Source organism: Sceloporus undulatus, chromosome 1 (assembly GCF_019175285.1).
Source record: "Sceloporus undulatus isolate JIND9_A2432 ecotype Alabama chromosome 1, SceUnd_v1.1, whole genome shotgun sequence".
Taxonomy (NCBI): Eukaryota; Metazoa; Chordata; class Lepidosauria; order Squamata; family Phrynosomatidae; genus Sceloporus; species Sceloporus undulatus.
This window is the reverse complement of record NC_056522.1, coordinates 283,903,325-283,926,148: the sequence shown is the minus strand read 5'-3', so window position 1 is coordinate 283,926,148 and position 22,824 is coordinate 283,903,325. Positions and strand designations below refer to the sequence as shown.

General features: G+C 42.4%; 1 protein-coding gene across 6 annotated transcripts in view; it reads left to right on the top strand.

Annotated features, from left to right (window-relative positions):
* HIPK3 (homeodomain interacting protein kinase 3) overlaps nt 1-22,824 on the top strand; it is an 89,034-nt gene that overhangs the window by 48,888 nt on the left and 17,322 nt on the right. For all 6 annotated transcript variants that reach the window (XM_042470631.1, XM_042470195.1, XM_042470283.1 and 3 more), the window contains 4 exons: nt 12,370-12,493; nt 14,839-14,958; nt 16,769-16,855; nt 21,397-21,581. In XM_042470631.1, coding sequence (XP_042326565.1) covers nt 12,370-12,493; nt 14,839-14,958; nt 16,769-16,855; nt 21,397-21,581 — 516 coding nt within the window. The remainder of the gene's footprint in view (nt 1-12,369; nt 12,494-14,838; nt 14,959-16,768; nt 16,856-21,396; nt 21,582-22,824) is intronic.

Genomic DNA, 22,824 nt, shown 5'->3' with positions numbered 1-22,824 from the left:
ACCAAAAAATAATACCCCAAATCTATTGAAAATTCAGTTGTTCTCACTGTGAAAGTGTCGCAGTAGAATCCTATATATGTTTTTATGCAGAAGTAAGATCCCCATAATTAACAGGGAGTTTCTCTCTTTGAGGTTTTCTTGGGTTACATTTGTTTAGAGAAGATTTGCCTGTGTCTTCCTCTGAGGCTGTGAGAATGCAGTTTCTCAAGGGTCACCCAGTGGGTTTCCATGGCTTATTGGGGATTCCAACCCTGGTCTCCAGAATCGTAGTCCGACTACGATTCCAATTTCTCTTTTAACAAAGGTAAAAATGCAGTCTCAGGCATGGTTGCTCCATTTACCCACTGAAATAATGGGGCTTTAACAGATGACCCTCAAGTGGATTGTCCTTTTGTTTAATAGTGATGGTATATTACCTATGGCAAAATTAGCTAGTTTCAAACAAAAGTTAATCACAGTTTGTTGGTTAAGATTTGTGAAATATTAATTAACTCAGAATAAGTGTATGTTCAAATGATCCAAAAGCCTCCTCATGGCTGCACCAGATGATGAACCAATAGGAAGAGTTTCTGCAACTTATTTTCATTACATTAAATTATTGTTTCCTGTGCTGTTAAAATTGGACCATTTTATTCCTGAATTAAGTTGGCACAAGAATATATTGTCTTTGTTCAGTGTCTTTTCAGTAAACAGTTGGAATATTTTGACAATTCGTCTACTTTGGAAGAAAATAAATGATATGTGATAGAAGCATAACGTGTAGATAATTTATAATCTCTTGGGATATATATCCCTGTTGGGAAGATGATGACGTCTACCTCTTTTGTTAGAAACAGTGGACACGTCAAGTTTCTATAGCAAAAGAAATCAAATGTGGAATGGACATTTTGAACAGCAATGTTTAATTTTAGCTAAGTGTTTTTTCTGAGTTCCCCAAGTCCCTTGTGCTTGTGATATGCAACTAAATGGAAAACAGAGTAGCGCCTTGGAATAGTGTATGTGTGTGTGTGCTTCCAAATCGCTTGTCAGCTTATGATGACCCCATGTATTCATTGTTTGAAAATCATTTTCCTTTGATTCTGTGGCAAGTGACAAACTAACAACAACAAGTTTATTGATTAGTTAGCTGACCATATCAATGGAATACAAAATACAGTTACAAAATACAATGTATAAAATACAAGATAAAAAACAAGATGAAAAATATCAAAATATTCGCATACATACAGAGATAGAACTGGATCACACTTAAAACTCATGTAGGGGATTAAAAGCAAATTTAATAAACTGGGATACAAAACAAAATAGTCTAAAATAGAACTGGCTAAAACAGAGTGGGAGATAACAATAAAAATGTTTAAATGAACTCATCACCATGACACGAAACCCCGTTTTGTATAATAAATTGATTTCTCAAGCGAGCAGCATTAACTACGAATTTAGCTACACATCACACTGTATATATGTTCTCTCCAGAGAAAAGATGAGACAATTTTGTGGTAAGTTCCCAGTAGGTCATTCTATCCAAAAATGATTGTAAAAAGTGTGATCTCTCCTTATCATAAAGACAACAGTCAAACAGGATACATGGAGTATCCTCAATAGCTGGGGCTCCACAAATACATATTCTTTCATGATAAGGTATTTTTTGAAACCATCCTGTTCTTACCATTGAATTCAGTTGTTCAAATCTAGCTCTGGTGAAGGCTGTTCTCTGGCTCTGTGTTAAATGCAACTCAAGATAATTTTCTAGGCCAAATGCAATTTTATTTTTAGCTAACCAGTTGAGAGATTTACACCCAGCTAACAAGGCTGTAACTGATGGCGCACTGATGTCACAGATTCTTTGTTTTAGGGATTCCTGAACTGTATGCCCGGCTGAAAGAAAGTAAGAGGGAGAAAAGGCTAATTGGAACAATACCAGGGATAGCTGACAAACCCCAAAATTAGGGTGCCCAATAGCCAGCTGTTCCTCTAGCAGAATCTAGGGCTGTGATGGCGAACCTATGGCATGCATGCCAGAAGTGGCACTCCGGACCATTTCGCAAGGCACGGGCACCGGGGGAAGGAGAAACAGGCATGTGCGTGCCTGTTCCTCCTTCTCCCTGCCATTTTCAGACCTCCCACTGTCTCTCAGAGACAGCGGGAAGGCAGAAAATGGCGCTGGAAAGAAGGAGCCAGAGGCGCGCATGTCTGGCTCCTCCTCCCAGGCTTTTCTCGGCCTTCAGCTGCCTATTGGAGACAACTGGAGGCTGGGAAAAGGTCGGGGGGAGGCGGAGCAACCAGCACATGTCAGTTGTTCCTCCCCAGAGACCTTTCCCAGCCTCCAACTGTCTCCAGAAAGACAGCTGGGGGCAGGGAAAGGCCTCTGAGGAGGATCCATGGCGGCGTGCCGGTCCAGGGCTCGGTCATGGCCCTTCCTGCCTCAGACCTCCCTCCTGAAAGAGAGCTCTGGGGGACGAAAGGCCGTAGAGGAGCCCACGACGCTCCGTGCTGGCAAACTGCGGAGGATGGTGCGACATCCTCTGCAGTCCATTTGCCATCCTCTGACGGTCCCAAAAGGAACCCTCAGAGGCCAGCAAATGCCGGGGGGAGGAGCCAGAGGCTCCCTCCCTCTGAAAAGGGGGCAGAAGCCTCGCCCCCGGCACCCAGCCTCCATCCTGGGGGTAGAAGCCCCGCCCCGGCACGCGAACTGTAAAAGGTTCGCCATCACTGATCTAGGGAATCTTCTAGAATCCATTTTGGAGATCTTTAGCAGGTAGTTAAGTGCTTTTATCCAAACCTGGCCTTGTATTGAATAGATCCCAAGTTCTGCTCTCATTGCTTGGGCTGGAGTGTTTTTGTCAGTTCGAGGATCCTTCTTAAAAAGCAACTCTGGCCCCATACTTGTGCACTGTAAGATAAAATGGGCAAGATTTTGGCTTTATAAACTTTTAGGATAGGAGATACACTAGAAGTATGATTGTAATTGCAATAGCTCTCTGTTTATATTTCTTCTAAATTGGTTTGTCCATTTTCCTGTATTTGAGAAAAGTAGCCCTAGGCACAGGTATGAATTGACTTGTTCAATCTGTTTGCCTTCCAGGAACCCGTTGTATTTTTTGCACTTTCCCCCAAATACCACCACTTATCTTAGACTTTTCTTTATTAATAACTAAAGAGTTAAGAGAACAGTAAGTGGCTAGGTTCTGTAATAGCCATCTTAAACCCACTTCTGTACAGATGATTAGAACCTTATCATCGGTATAAAGCAGAATGTTAAGATACATATTACCTATCTTGGGAGTATGAGCCGATGTAGAAGAAAGAAAACCGGGAATGTCATTAACATATAAATTAAATAGAGTAGGCGCCAGGATACATCCCTGTCTTTCTCCTTTGTACACGTTAACTTTTTTGGACAAAGCACCGCTGGGACTAGTACGCACTCTTATACAGGTATCTGAATGGAGAGCTTTAAGCAGAAAAAGGAGTTTTGGCTTTATGTTCATTTCTGCCAATTTGGGCCAAAGAATATCTCTATTGATTGTGTTGAATGCTGCTCTGAGATCAATAAATGTACGGTAGTAAAAAGTTATTTTCCTTCAGGCATGTACTCTGGTTTCTCTTCAGATCGACAAATGTAATTACTATTTTGATTATTAAATACAATTAGAAACATATTTATTTATTCTTTTTCTAAGATTAATTTTTCCTGAATATCATTCATTTAATAATGTGCTGTATTGTGTATATTTGTTGTTTTTCTTTTTTTAAAGCATTGCTAGCTTTTAATTCTACAGATAGTTTAATTGTATTTACAGTTTTATGGTTGTTGGTTTTTTTGTTTTTTGTTTTTTACTTTTAACGCTATCATTTTTATCTTTTGTAAACCTTTCTGAGTCCCAGGGCCAGGGAAAAGGTGGCATATAAATAAATGATTTCTTTTTAAAGAAGTTCTTGCTGTTCCCTAAGTTATAGTGAGTGTTATCTCTAGTTAGCGTCTGACAGATAGTCAGTTCACATGATTTATTTACTATGGCCTGGAACAGGAAACGACTTGTGGGAAGGCTATTTTCCCTTACCTTCCTGCCTTCAGGCACCACCAGGGCATGAGGTATCTCATATGAATGGCACTCAGCTCTCCCAAGAAGCTCCTGTCTGATTTGTCCCCTTACTTCCCATGCTGTTCATGAGGGTACTTCAGCAAAAATGACGATTAAGAACATGCACAGGACTGGACTCAGGAAGAAGAGCAACTCAGAAAAAATCTCCCACTGTTTTTCCTCTTGAATCGCTTTTAGGGCCCACAAGTACTTATTATAAAAATGTATATTTCTACCCTTCTGTGTGTGAACAAGGCAGCAAACGAGGTTATCAAAACAAATAAAACAATAAATAATGATATTAATAAATAATGATATTAATAATTAATAACAATAACAATTAAGTATTATTAGTTGTTTATATAATACAACTAAAGTTGTTTGTAACGCCAGGTCCATAAAAAATAAGTCCCACATCATATACGATCTTATTCAGGATAACAACTGCGACCTGGCGTGCATTACTGAGACCTGGCTTGGGCCTGAGAGTGAGGCAGTGTGGGCACAGGCCCTCCCAGCCGGGTTCTCAGTTAAGGACCAGATCAGGTTAGGTGGGCGGGGGGGCGGTGTTGCCTTGGTCCATAAAAACACCCTTTCCTTAACCAGGATCCCAGTCCGGAAAACAGACCACATCGAATGTATTTACCTGTCCCTGAAGGCCAGAGACAGCCTGGGGATTTTGTTGGTCTACCGGCCGCCCCGTGCGCTAACAGACTCCCTGGCCGAGCTGACACAGCTGGTCTCGGAAGTGGTGTTGGAGTCCCCTAGGCTTCTTGTCCTGGGGGACCTCAACATCCCTTTCGGGGCCAGCGATATTCCAACTGGTGCAGCTCGGGAGTTCATGACTACCATGACAGCCATGGGCCTGTCTCAATTGGTCTCAGGGCCAACGCATTGCGCTGGTAATACCCTTGATGTGATCTTCAGTACGGACTTGGAGGCTCCGTGGGTAGAGATCTCTAACGTCTCTCCCCTGTCATGGACGGATCATTTCTTGGTTGAGGCTCGAATCAAGGCTTCTACCTTAAGTCCCCCCGGGGGTGGCGGACCTATTAGGATGGTCCACCCTCGAAGGCTGATGGAACCCAAAAGGTTCCAAGAAGCCCTAGAGGAGTATACGACTGGCACTGACGGCGATTCTGTTGATGCCCTGGCTAACATCTGGGATTCTAATCTTTCCAGGGCTATACACAGTGTCGCTCCCAAGCGTCCTTACCGGCCTGCTTCCAATAAACAACCTTGGTATACGGAAGATCTCAGGGTAAGGAAGCGGGCTGCGCAACGACTAGAGCGTAACTGGCGAAGACATCAGCGCTTATCCGACAGGACACTCCTTCGCTCTCACTTGAAGGCCTATGGAGTGGCAATAGGTGCAGCAAAGAATTCGTTCTATGCTGCACGTATTGCGTCCGCAGAGTCGCGTCCAGCAGAGCTGTTCAGGGTTGTGAGGGAGCTAACCCAGCTCCCTCCCTCCCTGAGCCCTATTTTGGAACCATCTAAAGCCTGCTGTGACGATTTTAACAACTTCTTTGCGGATAAAATCTCTCAGATTAGGGCTGATCTTGACGCCGGTATTGATGCAGATCCTGTAAGAGAGGCGTCCAAAGTGTCCGTGGCCCCGGTGTTATTGGATCACTTTGAGTTTGTTAGTACCGATGAAGTGGACAAGATCCTTCGAAGCGTTAGGAAGACGACGTGCTCTCTTGATCCCTGTCCCTCATGGTTGGCAGCTCAGGGGGGTGATGTGGTGTTGACTTTGTTGCACCGCATCGTTAATACATCTCTAAGAGAGGGTCAGTTTCCATCAAAATTGAAAGTAGCAGTGGTTAAACCCTTGCTTAAGAAACCCTCCTTAGACCCCCTGATACACAACAATTATCGGCCCATCTCGCTGCTACCTTTTTTGGGGAAGGTGATCGAGAGAGCAGTCGCCTTCCAGCTTCAATCGATCTTGGATGATACCGACTTTCTGGACCCATTTCAAACCGGCTTCCGGGCGGGCTATGGAGTTGAGACTGCCATGGTCGCCTTAGTCGATGATCTCCGTCTGGGCATGGACAGGGGAAGCGTGTCCCTGTTAGTGCTTTTGGACATCTCAGCGGCTTTCGATACCATCGATCATGGTATCCTTCTGGGACGCCTGGGGGAGCTGGGTATCGGGGGCACTGCTCTGCAGTGGTTCCGGTCCTACCTCTCAGGTAGATCCCAGATGGTGGAGCTGGGGGACTGTCGCTCCGATACGAGGGCCCTTACATCTGGTGTCCCTCAGGGAGCGATTTTGTCCCCTATGCTATTCAACATTTACATGAAACCGCTGGGAGAGATCATCCGGAGACACGGGGCGCGGTGTTATCAGTATGCTGATGACACCCAAATAGTCTTCTCTGTGTCTCCGACTGATGCAGTAACTAAGGATGGCATCTCTCCTCTAGATGCCTGCTTGGCGTCGGTAATGGGCTGGATGAGGGAGAACAAACTCAGTGTGAATCCAGGGAAAACGGAAGTACTGGTGATAGGTTCCCCGGCTCCGGGTGATGAGATTTGTCATCCGGTCCTGAACGGGGTCACGCTCCCCTTGAAGGACTCGGTGCGCAGCTTGGGGGTACTCCTTGACTCGTCGCTCCAGCTAACACCTCAGGTGGATGCGACGGTCAGGAGCGCTTGCCATCAGCTCCGGCTGATACGCCAGCTGCGTCCTTACCTGGACCGTAGGAACCTTGAAACTGTTGTACATGCTTTGGTAACCTCTCGATTGGATTTCTGCAATGCGCTCTACATGGGGCAACCCTTGTACCAAACCCGGAAGCTGCAAATTGTACAGAATATGGCAGCTAGACTGGTCGCTGGTACTTCCAGGTCGGACCATATAACACCTATTTTAAAAGATCTTCACTGGCTGCCTATTCGCTTCCGAGCTCAATACAAGGTGTTGGTTTTAACCTATAAAGCCCTAAATGGCTTGGGCCCAGGGTACTTGGAGGACCGCCTCTCCCCACATAATCCGCCCCGCACACTTAGATCATCCGGGACAAACCTGTTAGAGGTCCCTAGAACACATCTTGTAAGGACCTCACAGAGGGCTTTTACCATCGTTGCCCCGTCTTCCTGGAATAAGCTCCCCTTAGAGCTTCGCTCTGCCACCTCATTAGATTCTTTTAAGAAGAATTTAAAAACATACTTATTTAGATTGGCCTTCCCTCTTTAGTTTAATTGATTTTCCTCTGCCCTTGTTCTCTTCCTTTGACTCCGAATGATTGTTTGTACCCTGATATATATATTTTTTGACTCCTGTTCCTATTATTTTTTGTAGTAATGTTTTAACTTTTTATATTGTAATTTAACCTGTACTGTAAATGTTATTGTAACTGTTTTTAACATTTGTAAGCCGCCTTGATCATTTTTTTTTGGAAAGGCGGGGTATAAATAAAATTTATTATTATTATTATTATATACCATTTCTCCCAATAATAACAATAATTCAAAGAAGTTATACTGATTTGTCACCTGAATTGATTGGCATGTTTCTGGGTATGACACCTGTTCTTAATTGGGTGGATCTTTTTGAGTGCTAGATGCTTGCATATCAAGAAAGGTGCTAAGGTAGGTACAAAGAAGAATGGTCTGACCTAGCAGGAGCAATTAACTTTAGTTGCAACACACTCATGGTGCTTTGGACCTGCAACTCTGACAAGGAATCCCTGTAGGCTCCAGTAGGAATCTCATTGGCTGACTCATGAACATAAGATTATCCTGACATGTTAATCACAATTGACAAGTCTCTTCTATTAGCTGCAGTTCACCATAGATTCCCATTAATTTTTGGAAGTGGGATAGATAATCTAAGTAGCAGCTGGGGAAGAAGAGGTGTTGGACATGTCAATTCACTTGCCCATCCACCTTTTAAAGCTTTCAGTTTAATTTTCACAGCTGCTAATTGGTGACACCTGTGAGCAAAACATGACAAATGGCTGAAGTGAGAGATGTGTGTTGATTTACATTATGATTAACAAATTATCATGCTTTAGGACATTGTTTCCTTTAAAGATCTCATCTCATTGTGTAAATTGTATGAATATGTAGTACAAACTAGCAGGAGGCATTGAATTCTGGATTTGATCTGGATCTTCATTGAAAATTAATTATTAGTCTGCCAGGAAAGTGCAAAGGATATGACTTGCTTACTGGCATTAGATGCAGTAGGGTTTTCCACTGTTTTGGCTAGCTTTAGTAGAAAATCAGTATTTGTGATTTCCAAGCCCCAGTCCTACCCAAGGTCTAGCATCTTATGCCGGCACTCATACTGTGCTGGGGCACAGCTTATGTTTGAAGCACAATGCAAAGTCAGGGACAACTGACTTTTCTTCAGATCTTTCAAGTTCAAGCAGACATCTTGTAGCTTATCTCTGCCTGATCACAGGACCTCAAAGTACAATACTACACAAAAAGAGCCACAGACCTCTTTCCTAATTTGGACCTAGCTAGTAACTGCAGTGGCGAGGGTTCATACTCATAAGTGCAATGTAGTTTAAGAGTTTGCCAGAGCCTTAGATGAGTTCTGGCACTCCTCTGTGTTTAGGAGATGGTGTGCAAATAATTTTTGCAGTCTTACTGCATTTCCAGCAAGTTTCTGGTACTTTGGGGTTGAAGCTCATGGCCGGAGGGAACAGGCTATCATATCTGCAGTTAAGGATTAGCTTCTGAGCTGTTCTAAGTACTGCTTAGAAAGGAAACATAAGAAGTCTCCACTTTAGCTTAGGGGGAAGGAAATGAGTGTATGTGTCAGTGGAAGGGTCATCATTCCAATTGTATTATACTTCAGAAGCTCTCTTGAACATTTCCAGAGCAGAGCAGAACCACCAGGGCACTCCCTCAGCTCCAGTTATATATGAGAGGAGCAGGGAAAGTAGACCCACATTAAAGCTCTACATGGAGGCAGGCTTTGGCAGAGACTGTGGCCACCACGGCATAGGTATACCCTGTAATGTCATCAGATCTTTGCTGAAATGCTAGGCAATGTTCTTTAGGCAGTTTTTTGTCTACCAGCCAGGCTTCCCTACTTCTTCCTTTATGCACACAATTTAGGTATTGTGGGCCCTTGTTATCCGCTGGGGTTTGGTTCCAGGACTCCCCGTGGATAACAAAATCCATGGATGTTCAAGTCCCATTCAATTCAGTAGCATAACAAAATGGTGCTTCTTATATGAAATGGAAAATCAAGGTTTGCTATTTGGAATGTATGCTTTTTCTGAATATTTTCAAGCCATGGATGCTTGAATCCATGAATAAATCCATGGATAAAGAGGGATGACTGTATTTATTGCCTAATGTAATTGGATGCAGGGTTTCTCAAGCAGGGTTCCTGGAACCCTAGGATTCAGCAGGAGGTCACTAGGAGTTCTGCAAGAGATTGTGATGGGGGGGGGAATCTTTTTTTTAAAAGCTGTAGATAAAATAATTGTTATGCATGGTTCCCTGAGCCCTGAAAATTATTTCAAGGATTCCTCCAGAATAAATAGGTTGAGAGAGACTAGTCTAATCAATTGAAGAATATAAAAAATTGAACACACTGACCATTTTAGTTTATTGCAACCGTGCAAATCGGCTCCTGATAGCTACTAGCCTGCCATTTTTATTTTTTACTTGTGTGCTTTTTCTTACAAGAGGGGTTGGTGGAGCTGGAGCTGGAAGAGGAATGGCTTAAGTGTTTTGTCCAGCCTCCACCAGCCTCTTGATTATAAAAAAGTAAAAAGCAAATGAAACATTTTAAGGATAGAGTTTGCTTGGCTTTTCCTCTTTTGTATCCAGTGTAGAAACTGAAGAGGGTAATGGTGGAGAAAAGAAGCTTTCCTTACCTCTGCCTGCAGCCCTTTTTTGCCACTTCTTTATTGGAGTTGTAAGAGGTAGCTTCACCTTTGGTGCGTCCATGTGGGTTTCCTGAAGAGAGATGAAACACTCCATTCCTCTGCCCATACTTGTTTTCTGAGCTTATCAGATCAAGGCAAAATGCCTTTTTCCACACAGCACAGAAATCGCTGTAGCAAAGGCAGACATTTTGTCCTTCTGGCAGCCTGCTTCCCAATTTCAGTGAGCCTTCTGTTGGTAGGGACCAGTAAAGTAATTTTGGAAAACAGATTATTCTGTTAGGTATTTTTATTATCCACCAGGTTTGTGAATATATGTGTGCATGTACACATGCTTTAGTCACTCCCCTGTCATTTTTCACTATTGACCTGGCTCTGAAGATTTCCTCAGCCCTGGTCTAACATTTATGATGACGTTATGGGAACTATAAAGCAAACCTGATACATTCCACAAGCTCACCAGTAATGGTAGCTTTTTTATTGCCTTGAAAGGATTGGTATCTGTCTTGCAACTTAGTGTGGTATCTGCTATTCTTGATTCTGTAAAACAATGGGATTGGGTGGCAGCTATTCAGAGTTTGCTGTCAATGTGAAATATGTTGAGTTTGCTTACTTGATCTTAAGAGTCTCGGGGTATCAACCAGGATTTGGAATAGTGAACTGAGATATTCCTACTGTGGCCCTTAGAACTGAAAAAAAAATCATTGCTTTTTCTTTTCCTACTTTCCCAGAATGGTGCCTTAGTGAAGTGTATGCTAAAAATAGTATTTTCATCATTTCAGAAATATTTAAGTTATCTAAATTCAACATGTCAAAATACCACAATAAAGAGATTTTGCTACTACCATTTTTGGATTTCATGGGAATCTTCTCCAGTGTGATTGTCATGCCATTTTAGGAGATAGATATATAGAACTGAAAGACTCTATATGTATTATGTATTTCTAGAAGGCATGCAAATCTGAGCCTATCTGAAGTAATGTTGGCTTTGATATTCTTTCTAACTTGAAGAATTTTTTTTATTTTCCAAATGCCAGACAGATCATTTTATATCTTGTTAAAGTATTGGTATAGCCAGTGTGGTATAGTGGTTAAGCACTGGACTATGGTTTTGGGGATCTCTCGGCCATGGAAACCCACTGGATGACCTTTGACAAGCCACATTCTCTCAGCCTTAGATGAAAACTAAGGCAAAAACACCTTAGAACAAATATTGTCAGGAAAACCCTGTGATAGGTTTGGTTTAGGATTGCCATAAATTGGAAACGACTTGGGGACATACAGCCTCATGGCCTAGAATAACCCCAGGGATGAGGAGTGTCTAACAGAAGCCAGTCTCCTGGAATAATGCAATTCCTCAACATAGCTTCCCAGTTGGGAAGGAAAAGCAGACATGGATTAGTGATAGGAACTAACAGGAGGATTCTTGTCCTTGAGCACTGGCCCACTGGAATGGCTCATGGCAGGAAGCAAACAGCACTTGAAAGAGTTCCTACGAGTACCAGTTACTGTATGTCCTTTTAGTCACATGGGCATGGAGAGCCATTTTCTCTCTCTGCATGGAGAAACTTGACGTGTGTCAGATGAGAAGGAGTCTGACAGTGTGGTGGTGTTTCAGGGCACAGAATTCCATTCCCTCATGTCAGAGCAGCCTCTGGGCAGCCTGCTAATCAAAAATAAATATCTATGGCCTAGCCTTGTTGTTCCCATGATGAACTAGGATCTTGTGTTTCCTTAACATTTTATTTTTGCAGTGTATGTTTTCTGCTTAGTTAACTTCAACTTCCTCTGTCTGTTAATGATGTTTTGTGTCAAGTCAATAAGCATAATGCACCCTGAAATAGCAAGATCCCCCCCCCCAACTTCCCATGGCCCAAAATGTTCCTAGCTGTGGTGAGGCAGCTGCAGTCCTCCTAAGCTCCAGAGGAGCCAGAAGTCAGCTGGTAGATTCTTGGGGATCTGTAGTGTGCTTGCTCTTGGAGTAAGTGCAGAACCTTTGTGGGTTCATGAGTTAAGCCTAGGCCAGGATCCAGTGGGATGGCTCTGCTGATTGAATGGTTTCTATTAGTATAACTAGAAAGGGAGTCATCCCCTGTTCCTCCAGCCCCATGGCCATTTCTTTAAACAGTCTTGGAGAGTTGGGGAACAACCCAGAGCCTGGTATTTTGGGCAACATAAAAGTGTTAGTTCGGGAAAGGAATAACATTTTTGCTTTATTAGCAGGTATCTGCTCTTGTGGTGTTGGATGTAGACCACTGTGCCTTGCCTATTTAGGAAAGAGTTGGGCTTTAATGAAAAAGGCAGGGATTGTTCTTAGAGAAAGAGGACAAAAGTGGCTGGACTTTTAAAAACAATTCATATAGCATTTATAAAATCTCAGTTTTTAATCTGCTTATGTTGTAACCATACCTCTTCTATTCCAGAGCACCAGAAATCATACTGGGTTTGCCATTTTGTGAAGCCATAGACATGTGGTCACTGGGCTGTGTGATTGCTGAACTGTTCCTTGGATGGCCCCTGTATCCAGGAGCCCTTGAATATGACCAGGTAGTAGAAAGTATAATTGTGATTTGAAATTCTTTAATTTGCCTGATTAGCTGGAGACTTATATTTCTTCATTACCATATGGTTTTCAATCTAAGATCAGTATACTGTATATACCATCAGTTAAAGGTGCTGTGTAAATGATTTAAACATTGCCATCAAAGTTAGTACTGCTGTGTGCCTTGGGTTTAAAGGTAAGTTAATAGCAAGAACTTGCAGCATTAATCTTTTTGTAGATCTTTTGTTGTCTTAGAATAATGATTAAAAAAAATTGACTTCCCTCAACTTTTTGTAATTCAGTATGGTACACATAGCAGTATTTAATATTTTTTTTTACTTCAGCCTTTTGTTTGATCAGTGGTGGTTGTTTTTCTAGAATCCAGTCCCCAGGAAATTTACAGTGCAGAATAGCAGACTGTGAGTTAACTGTTCACAGAATCATAGAGTTGGAAGCAACCACAAGGGCTGTCCAGTCCCACCTGCTATCATGCAGGAATTTACAATCAAAACACCCCAGCAGATGACTATCCAGCCTCTGTTTAAAAAATTTCCAAAGAAGGAGATGCCACCACTCTCCAAGGAAGTGTATTCCGCTGTCGAACAGTTCTTACTGTCAGGAAGTTCCTCCTAATGTTTAGGTGGATTCTCTTTTCCTGTAGCTTGCATCCATTGTTAGGTTCACCTTGGCTGCTACAAGTGTTAATGGGCATTGCTTCTGCATTTCATAAGAAAGATAACATAATGAAATTGCAAAGGTAGATTGCCATTCACACAAAGGCATACTTGATTTAATAGAATATTTCACTATGGTCGAGTAATAGGTAAATGGTTGGTTGACAGCAACGAGCTCCAGTTGACCATATGTAAAGAATTTATATAGCTGTGATTTAGATTTTTAAAGTATTAGGCAAATTATAGACTATGACTTTCTGAATTAGTTTTTTTACCAGTTATAGTTTAGTACACACTTCAAACTATACGGATGTGAATGTTTGTTGTACACAGAACACTTTTGTTCATGATCTAAAACAACAGTCCACCTGTTGTAATATTGAACAAATCATGTTAAACACAATAGAGTGATAAATGCTAAATGTGTACCATATATACTTATGTGTAAGTTGAGGACAGGTTTTGGGGCCAAAATTAAGGATTTTGATATGACCTATGGATACATCAAGGGTAAAACTTGAAGCATGTAATAAACAATGCAAAAGATAAAGGGCCTGGACAGATGGATCAAATGAAGCAGCTTCCTACCACTTTGGAGGTGTGCTGATCAAACGACGTATGCCTCCAAAGTGGCTAGAAGCTGCACCAAAGCCACACTGTGGTCCTTATGACCACAGCAAAAAGGAGCTAGGATAGTCAAACTCCTGGCAGTGCCGGTGGGTCCTGTGTCCATGGCCCACCTTCAGAGCAGACCATGCAAACAGTTGGGTTCCAACGTACTTCCATGCAGGCTGCTCTTTTGTGCCTTTTTGTTCCACCCAAAGAAAAGTAAAATGATGCCAAAGAACTTTAAACATTCTAGCAAGCATAACTGTTCATGTACACCCTAAAGGTTTGATGGATGAGAAGAGAACTTTGGTAAATAGTGACTATATGATGTGTGGTGGAGACGACCAGGCATGGGTGGGGCTAAGAAAGCGTGTGCATGGCAAAAAGGATATAAAGGAAGAGTTAAGGTACAGTATTATCAAAAAGGAACCATCCCCTTCTCTGAGTAGAGTGGAGAAAGATGAGAGTTTAGTCCATCCTGGGAAAACCTAAAAGAAATACCAACTCCTTCTAATCTCTGTGCTGCTTTGTGCCACCACCACCATTTTCCTACCTAGGCTTTCAAAGATGCCAGAAGTGCTGGCACAGTGGAGAGAGTACAGGGGGTTGGTGCATCTTTTAGGTTCTCCTAGGACAGACATAAACTCTCACCTTTTGCCACTCGACTCAGAGAAGGGAATGGATGCTTTTATATATATATGAGTGAAGGTACAGTATTACATTGACCCAAGGTTTTTTGGGGTCAATTTTTGACTAAAATTTCTAGAATTATACATGTGTATATACAGTAAATATACAGTTGGCCCTCTGTATCCACAGATTCTGCATCCATGGATTCTGACATCCATGGCTTGAAAATATTTTTACAAATATTCAAAAAGCAAACCTTGATTTTTTGCCTTTGTATACAAAGGACACCATTTTACTATATGACTGTATATAATGGGACTTGATCTGCCATGGATTTTGGTATCCATGGGGAGTCCTACAACCACACCCTAGCAGCTACTAAGGGCCTACTGTATAATCAAAAAGTCAGTTATATTTTAAATTTTTTTTTTTTGCAGATTCGTTATATTTCACAAACGCAAGGCTTGCCTGCAGAGCAGTTGTTGAACATTGGAACAAAGACCACACGATTTTTCTGTAAAGAAACAGAGGCACCATATTCTAGTTGGAGATTAAAGGTAAGAAGTACCATCAGATTGAATGGGAAGGGATAACTCATGAATGCTCACTTTCCAAGGCAAATAGTATGGTATTAATTTATTTTTTAATGTAGATATTTGGACTTCAGTATTCAGATATATGGACAGAAATTGGACTACGGCTCTGGAGACCAGGGTTCAAATACCCACTTGGCCATGGAAATCCATTTGGTGATCCCACCTCCCAAAACAAATTTTGCCAAGAAATCTCATGATAGGTTTGCCTTGGAGTCAGCATAACTCAGCAACAGCTTGTGAAGGCATACAACAAATTCAGGCATCCATTGTATGCACTGTAATAATGTACACTGTAATAATGCATACGCTGAAGCCGTGGGAGGATGTAATGAATGGTGTGCACACTGCACAGCTCTGCATGCACCCATCCCATTATTTTCAATGGGGCATGAGCATATGTGATTTTCCCCTTACGCACGGGGGGGGGGGATCCAGAAGGGATCTCCCGCGTAAGGGAAGGGAGCACTGTATTGGTTCCTTGAGTAGTGTCATTTCACTTTCAAGAATTTTCTTACACTTCATTTTCCTGACTGTTCCTTGGGCAGCTATGAAAGATTCAGATGACTCTAACACTAGACTGCAATTTGTTTGATGGCTGGTGTAAGAAAACCTGATTTGTTTGCTCTGACTAGTTTCTGTGTACACTTTCCCTGAACTGATACTTTACCTGCTATTAACTCTTAGAGAGATAAAGATCTCTCTATGCTGTCTTTAATGTGCAAGAATGAGAATAGAGGACACTGTGGAGGTAGAGCACAGAGCTCTTCTGTGGTCAATCAGAGCTGAGTTGTGTCACAGGAAGAAAGCAAAATTCAGAAATGATGCCCTGTTTCCTGATGTTGTTATGGAATTACAAGTATCCTAAGTGCAACAAGTCTAAAATAATATGGTCATTGGCATCAATACATTACTAATGGACTACCTGCTGGAAGTCTTCTAATGATGGGAAATAACACTGATGATAAAACAACACTAATAATCTGTTTTTGGTGTATCTAGTATTCATTTTTAGTCAATCTTCTCAAAAATCTTGCAAGGTTACTTTTATTCCCATTTGTTCTGAATAGAGCTGAAACTGAGAATTTTGTTATTCATGTAAATACACGACAAATATAAAATGAATTTGACTTCTCTGAAACGCACCAAAACCATATTAGTTCTCAATTGTTGTAGGATTTGAAATTCCTCATTGTTAGCTCGACTGTGGGGCAAAACAGAAGGCCCTGTAGGATTGCTGAATTGGGGCCATGGCAACCGCATGCTGGAGTGCAAATCTGGCCAGTTTCCACCCCAAATAGGACTGGAAAAAGTCAGCTCCTATTTGGGGCACAAAAAAGCCACCCCTTCGCTTCTAAAGCTGGCTTTTTGCTGGCTCTGGGGAGAGTAGCGTCTGAACACCATGTGGGGGCATGTAATCACTGGCACGGCTTCCAGGTGACTCGGGTATGGCATGTCTAAACACCATGCCACCAAGCCGGCTAGAAGCCAGCTTTACTGGGCCATCTGTTTCAGCCCCGTGTTAGCATTTTATGGCAACTGACTTGTTAATTCACAGTAGTGAGACAATTTATTTTCTTATCTAGAACAAAATTAAAGCACATATCTTTTAAAATGTACTATCATGTTTGGAAAAGGCTGCTGTACATCTACAACAGCAAAGAGAAAACACAGTAGTGCCTACTGTATGTTCCCATTAGTTTTGTTAACAGGATTAATTTTTCAGTAGCTCACAATAATGTATAAATGTTTTCCTCCAATTAAATTCCTGAAGACTTTGGAAGAACATGAAGGAGAAACAGGAATGAAATCTAAAGAGGCCCGAAAGTACATTTTCAATAGTTTGGATGAAATAGTGCATGTGAGTATATACATATATATTTGATACAAACGTATTTATTTATTATTTTATGATTACACTTCAGTCTCATTTTATCTGTAGATAGAGAAGATTTTCTCCTCAGTTCAGGGACTACAGTTGTTATGAAGCGGCTTAATGCCACTGTAACATTTGATCTGTTGGGAGAGGGACACTTGACATTTGACAGTGTCCATCATTGTGACTGTTCTAATATTCTAAAAATTGTACATTAATTTTTTGCCTAACATCTGTGGTACAGTTTTTAAAAATGTTTACCTCTATAATAGTTACGTTTGAAATGGGTAAGTAATGTTCTTCTTCATAGTCACTGTGATTTACACAAATGGGGGTTATCTGCATCTGTGCAGTGCTTCATTCAGAATATTCTAGAACTATAGGTAGAGAACTTTGGCTGTACCCCTGCCCACCTCTAGGCAACCTCTGCCCACCTATTCCTTGGTTCCTGCCTGAAACTTTCAGTTCTTATTTGTCTGCCACTGCAGCAGCTCCAAAGGAACACATCTGAGCTTTCGCTTTCCTTTTCTCATTTTTTCTTGGACTCTTTTTGGCCATTCTGTGACTTTGGACTCCTATTACAGCTTTTGACTCTGGCTTTCTGACTTTTCTTCACCTACAGCAGTAAGCTTCATCTTCTGATGGGCTTCTCTTACAAACAGCCATGCCCTTTGCTATTTTTTTAAAAAATATACCACATATGGTGCCAAAATCCTGGATGACAACAGGTACTGTTGTTGACTTTTTTGCTTGGAAGAGTCTCACAGTATCACCTTTTGTATACATTGCAAGTATCCTGGACTGCAGCCAGCACACACAGACACACGCCAATAAGGAAGGCAATTACTATGGAGCTGGAAGTAGTCCACAAACCTTGCAGGGAGAGAGAGAGAAAGCAAACCGAAAGCCAAGCCGAAGCCAGGATAACAGAGGTCACAATACTCAGTCCAGTCCAGGGTCAGGTCATCCAGAAGGTAGCAATAGTCCAGTCCATTCCAAAGTCAAGGCAACAAGGAGTCAAGATACAGGGAGCCAGTGCAGGCAGCAGTCACACCAAAGGATCATGTAATAAACTCTGGCACTGAGTTGGTGTCTCTCTGCTCATTAAGTAAGGGAAACTCTCCCCCATGCCACCTGAGGCTGGTTTGCTAATTGCCTCTCTGCAGTCCTCCTGGATCTATGCCTGCAAGCACTCTCAGCCCTTCTTTGCTTAAAGGAAGGCACGTCCAGGCATGATTCCTCCCCAGAGTCACCACTAGGCTGTTGCACCACAAGAGGAATCCCACTAGCACTAGGACCTGGCTGAGCCTCCTCCTCTGGGGCTGGGAGATTACAGCTGGGACCTGGCAAAGCAGGATTAGTACCTGGTGCAGCCTCCATTTCCCCTTGCACTAGAGGAGCTGCATCCTCCTCCTCATCCTCCGATTCCTGCTCTTGGCTGGCCATGACAACAAGGTCTTTATTCCATAGGCCCATAAAAATACTCTTCCCAACTTAAGGTTTTCCTCTGTGAACAGGCCTTGCTTGCCTAGCTGGCTCCATCGCCCTACACAGCATATTTGGTTACCACAATGGGTCCTCGTTATCCACAGACTTGCCAGCTGTGGATTTAAACATCCGTGGATGGCAAGCCCCCATTGTCTACAATGGCAGTGGCAGTGCATGCACGTGGCCATGCTGTCATTAGAGATAGCCCCTGTTTTCCCCAATGGTGGCACGTGCATATGATCTGAAGTCCTGTTGTCACTAATGGTGTTGCGGCCATGTGCACTTGCCGCCATTGGAGATAATGGGACTTGAGGTCTCGCTAATTTTGGTATCCACCAGCAAGGTGGTTTGGAATGAATCTCCAGGGGATATCAAGGTCCCACTGTATCTTTGAACATGTTCCACCAGGCATGTTTGACCACTGAAGACCTGACAGGCAACAAGAGGATCTCCTCTTCGGTGAGACCAATGACTTCTTAGAGCACACTGAAAAGGTATACAATACAACCAGCAAATTGAGATTTCCCTCTCAGGGCCAACAGTTTTTTCAGCATTATTACGGCTGATTCCACCTGTACTAGTCTTCAGCCTCATCAATCCAGGTATCAACCAACATCTGTTCCCTCCTGTAAACCTTGCTCCTGTGGACAAACCTTGCTTCCAGCAAAATAAGATCAGGGCAAATGGTGCCTTTGACTCCACATTGGTCCCTCTTCTTACCCTGTCTCCATTCTTTGGCAGAGATTCTCCACTTACCACCAGGTGTGGTCGTCCATAACACTGGATACTTGTGTCTTTGATATAATTTAATGACGATATGCCATCGAATTTGAAAACTATCCCCCCATGGGAATCTTACACCTCACTCACTTACACCTCAAGGGCTTACTGATTCAGGGTCTTTCTGTCTGGATTTTCTGTCGCCCCCGATGTGTTTACCAAAAACATGGTGGTTGTGACTGTATACTTGAGGCAACAAGGGGTCATTGTCTACCGCTGTATCAGCAACTGGCTCCTGGTAGCTGGATCCAGGACCAACCTATTGGACAAATGGATCTTACCCTTCATCTCCTCCATGCACTTGGATTTATCATCAACCATGAAAAATTCCAGCTCTGCCCATCCTTGTCCATATGTTTAATTGGTGCCATGCTTGACTCTCAAATCACCTTGGCCTACTTTGCTGACAATCAGTACCAATCTCTTTTTGGTGTCCTTCTACACCTCCACTGTACGTGGCAGGTTCTAGTAAGGGAAAGACAGATTCTCCTGGGATTAATGGCCTCCACCACTGCTGTCACTGCAGTAGCCTGCCTTCACATGTGCCTGTTGCTGGTGTGGTTCCTATCTCAATTTGAACCTCACATGGATTCTTCCCATCACTGCCTCATAGTACTGAGGTCTGTTCATTCATTGCTAGCCTAGTGGCTCAAACTCAAAATCATGCAGGCCATCATCACAACAGATTCTTCTCTCAAGAGAATGGGAACACACATGTTGGGCTTCTTTGTTCAGGGCCACTGGATCCCTACAAAGAGACCCCTTCACATCAATGCCCTTGAAATGCTTGCAGTTGAAAAAATATTCAAGGCCTTCAGACTCCAGTAGTTCAGGTAGTAACACACAGCACAACTGTCATGTACTACCTAAATAAGCAAGGCAGGATGAGGTAAAACACCCTTCTCTCCTCACTCTCAGTCTCTTGGAAGTTGGTCCTTTCCCAACTTGCAGGGAAATCCTTTGAGCCTCTTGTGATGTGTGACCAGCACCTCCTCATTTGGAAGACTGTGTTCCTTCTGGCCACAATATCAGTGCAGCAGGTGGGTAAACTCTGTGCCTTCAGGATGGACCCTCCATAGTTACAGTTCCACTCCACCCTGACATTTCCTTTTTACCAAAGGTGATTTCAGTCTTCCGTCTGACGCAATAGCTCATACTCCCAGCCTTGATGCAAAATCCCTCCATTCTTTGAAAAGATTCTACCATTTCTTGATGTCATGTGTGCTCTGACAGTCTGTGTTGACAGGACAGCTCCATTCAGCTTCTCCTTCTACCTCTATCTGTTATTCTTACCATAGTAAAGGACTCCCAGTTTTGACACAACGTTTTTCAAAACGAGTGTCCTTCATAATTTTCTTCTCCTATGAACTGGTGAGGAAGGACCCCGCCCAGCTCAAATCTACAGCCATTCCTCCAGAGCTTCCTGAGAGGCATTCCACTGGAGAACATTTGCAGAGCAGGTAACCGGTCACAGCTCTTGATTTTCATTTCCCACCATAGGAATAATGCACAATCCAGGGCTGATGCCATCTTAGAGAAGGCTCTCTTGCTTTCCTCTTTGGTGTGATCCTCTTCAGCTGCCTATAACATGAAACTCCTCCCCACCTCTGGTGAGTAGCTTGCTAGTTTCCTACTTGTGTGAGTCACAGAGACCATGGTGAAAAAGGGCAGGTTGCTTACCTGTAAGCGTAGTTCTTGGAGTGGTCATCTGTGAACTCACACAATCCCACCTGTCTTCCCCTTGTCATGTCCTGTCTGTCTTTGGTTTCATGGTTGCTGCGACTGCCAAAGTTCTCTATTTATAGCTCTAGAAGGTTCCAAATGAAGCATTGCTCAGTTGCAGATAACCCTTAGATGACCATTCAGAGAACTACAGTTACAGGTAAGCAACCTGTCATTTCAGCTCCTGGTCTTCCTGACCATTTCTATTATCTGCTATCTTGTAGATGTTGAGAAGTACTTAGAAGGTGCTTTTGATGGGAATGTTGTTTCAAATTCCACTGTCTGTTACTTTTAATATGTTTTGTTCTGGTGCTTGGATTTGGGGATGTTTTATTGTTATTTTACTTAGTAGTTTGATATATATATATATATATATATATATATATATATATCAAAATATATTTTATCAAGTGTTACTTTGAATATGATTTATCATAGAGAAGTGGGTCATAAATGTCTAAATAACAATGAAAATCATTGTAGGAATGAGTGAAAGATGCCATATTGTTTTCACACATTTAATTATTTAACACCAGGTGAACATGGTGATGGATTTGGAAGGAAGTGACCTGTTGGCAGAGAAAGCAGACAGAAGAGAGTTTGTCAGCCTGTTGAAGAAAATGCTGTTGATTGATGCTGACTTAAGAATCAATCCGGTTGACACACTGAACCATCCCTTTGTTACCATGAAGCACCTCCTTGATTTTCCCCATAGCAACCAGTATGTTCTGTAAAGTATCTTTAAAAATAATCTTGGGTTAACCTTTTCTGAACAGGTTCCATGTTTCTTGTGCCACTAGGTTTTCTTTGACTTCTATGGTATATAATTCTGACCCATGTTGGTAAAAAAATTACAGAAGTGATGGCTTTTTCCAGTGCCCAAGTATGTTTGCACTTACTAATTTTATCCTGCTGCAGCTGGCACTGCATGCATACAACAGGTACGTAGCCGGGGGGGGGGGGGGGCCTGGGGGTCTGGACCCCCCCTTCCATTAGAAAAATGAATGGTGCGTGCTGCTGTGCCGCCGCACCCAAGCCCCATTATAATGGTGGCACTTAGTCTGAACCCCCCTTCCTAAACTCCTGGCTACGTCCCTGCATACTAGCTGCAGCTTTCATTGAAGGGAGACTCTGCTTAGATTGAAGAACAGTAGTAGTGGTCAGGCTGTAGAGTCAGTACGCCAAACCTTCAACTCTGACTCCCCTATTTTAATATTGTCCAACTTTGACTCCAAACTTCTTCATAAATGGTAAAAGTATAATAATTAGTAATGACAAATTTACTGTTGTAAAAAAGTAGCACAAGGCATTTCATCACCACCACATGAATCATCAGGTTGCTTAAAATGATAGAACATAAAATATATTTGAATATAAAATATATGTATAAAATCGTATATACCATATATTATTGTTGTGTACCTTCAAGTCATTTCCTGTGATCCTAAGGCAAACATATGACAGGGCTTTCTTGGCAGGCTTTGTTCAGTGGGGGTTTGCTTTTGCCTTCCTCTGAGGCTAAGAAAGTGTGACTTGCCCAAGGTCACAGAGTGGGTTTCCATGGCCAAGCAGGGATTTGAACCCCGGTCTCCAGACTCATTGTCTGACACTCAAATCACTACACTATACTGACACTTATTGTTACCATATACTGTATTGTTATAATAAGTTTTTTTTATTTTGAAGTTTGAGTTGGAGTTATTACATTTCTACATATTCTGACTCTACCCAAAGTTGCTTCTGATTCCACAATTCTGACTTCACAGCCCTGGTAGTAGTAGTAGTAGTAGTAGTAGCAGCTTCCGTAGTATTCTAGCTAATTTGTTGAGAAGACCAGTAAACACATCAGTTCCTTTTCTGTGCATGTGGAACAGATGTAGTTTTGGCATTTGCAAGTGAGTGGCATCAACTGTGGCTGCTCCTCTCCTTGTTGCCACCTCCTTACCTTGCCTGCTCTGTTGCTG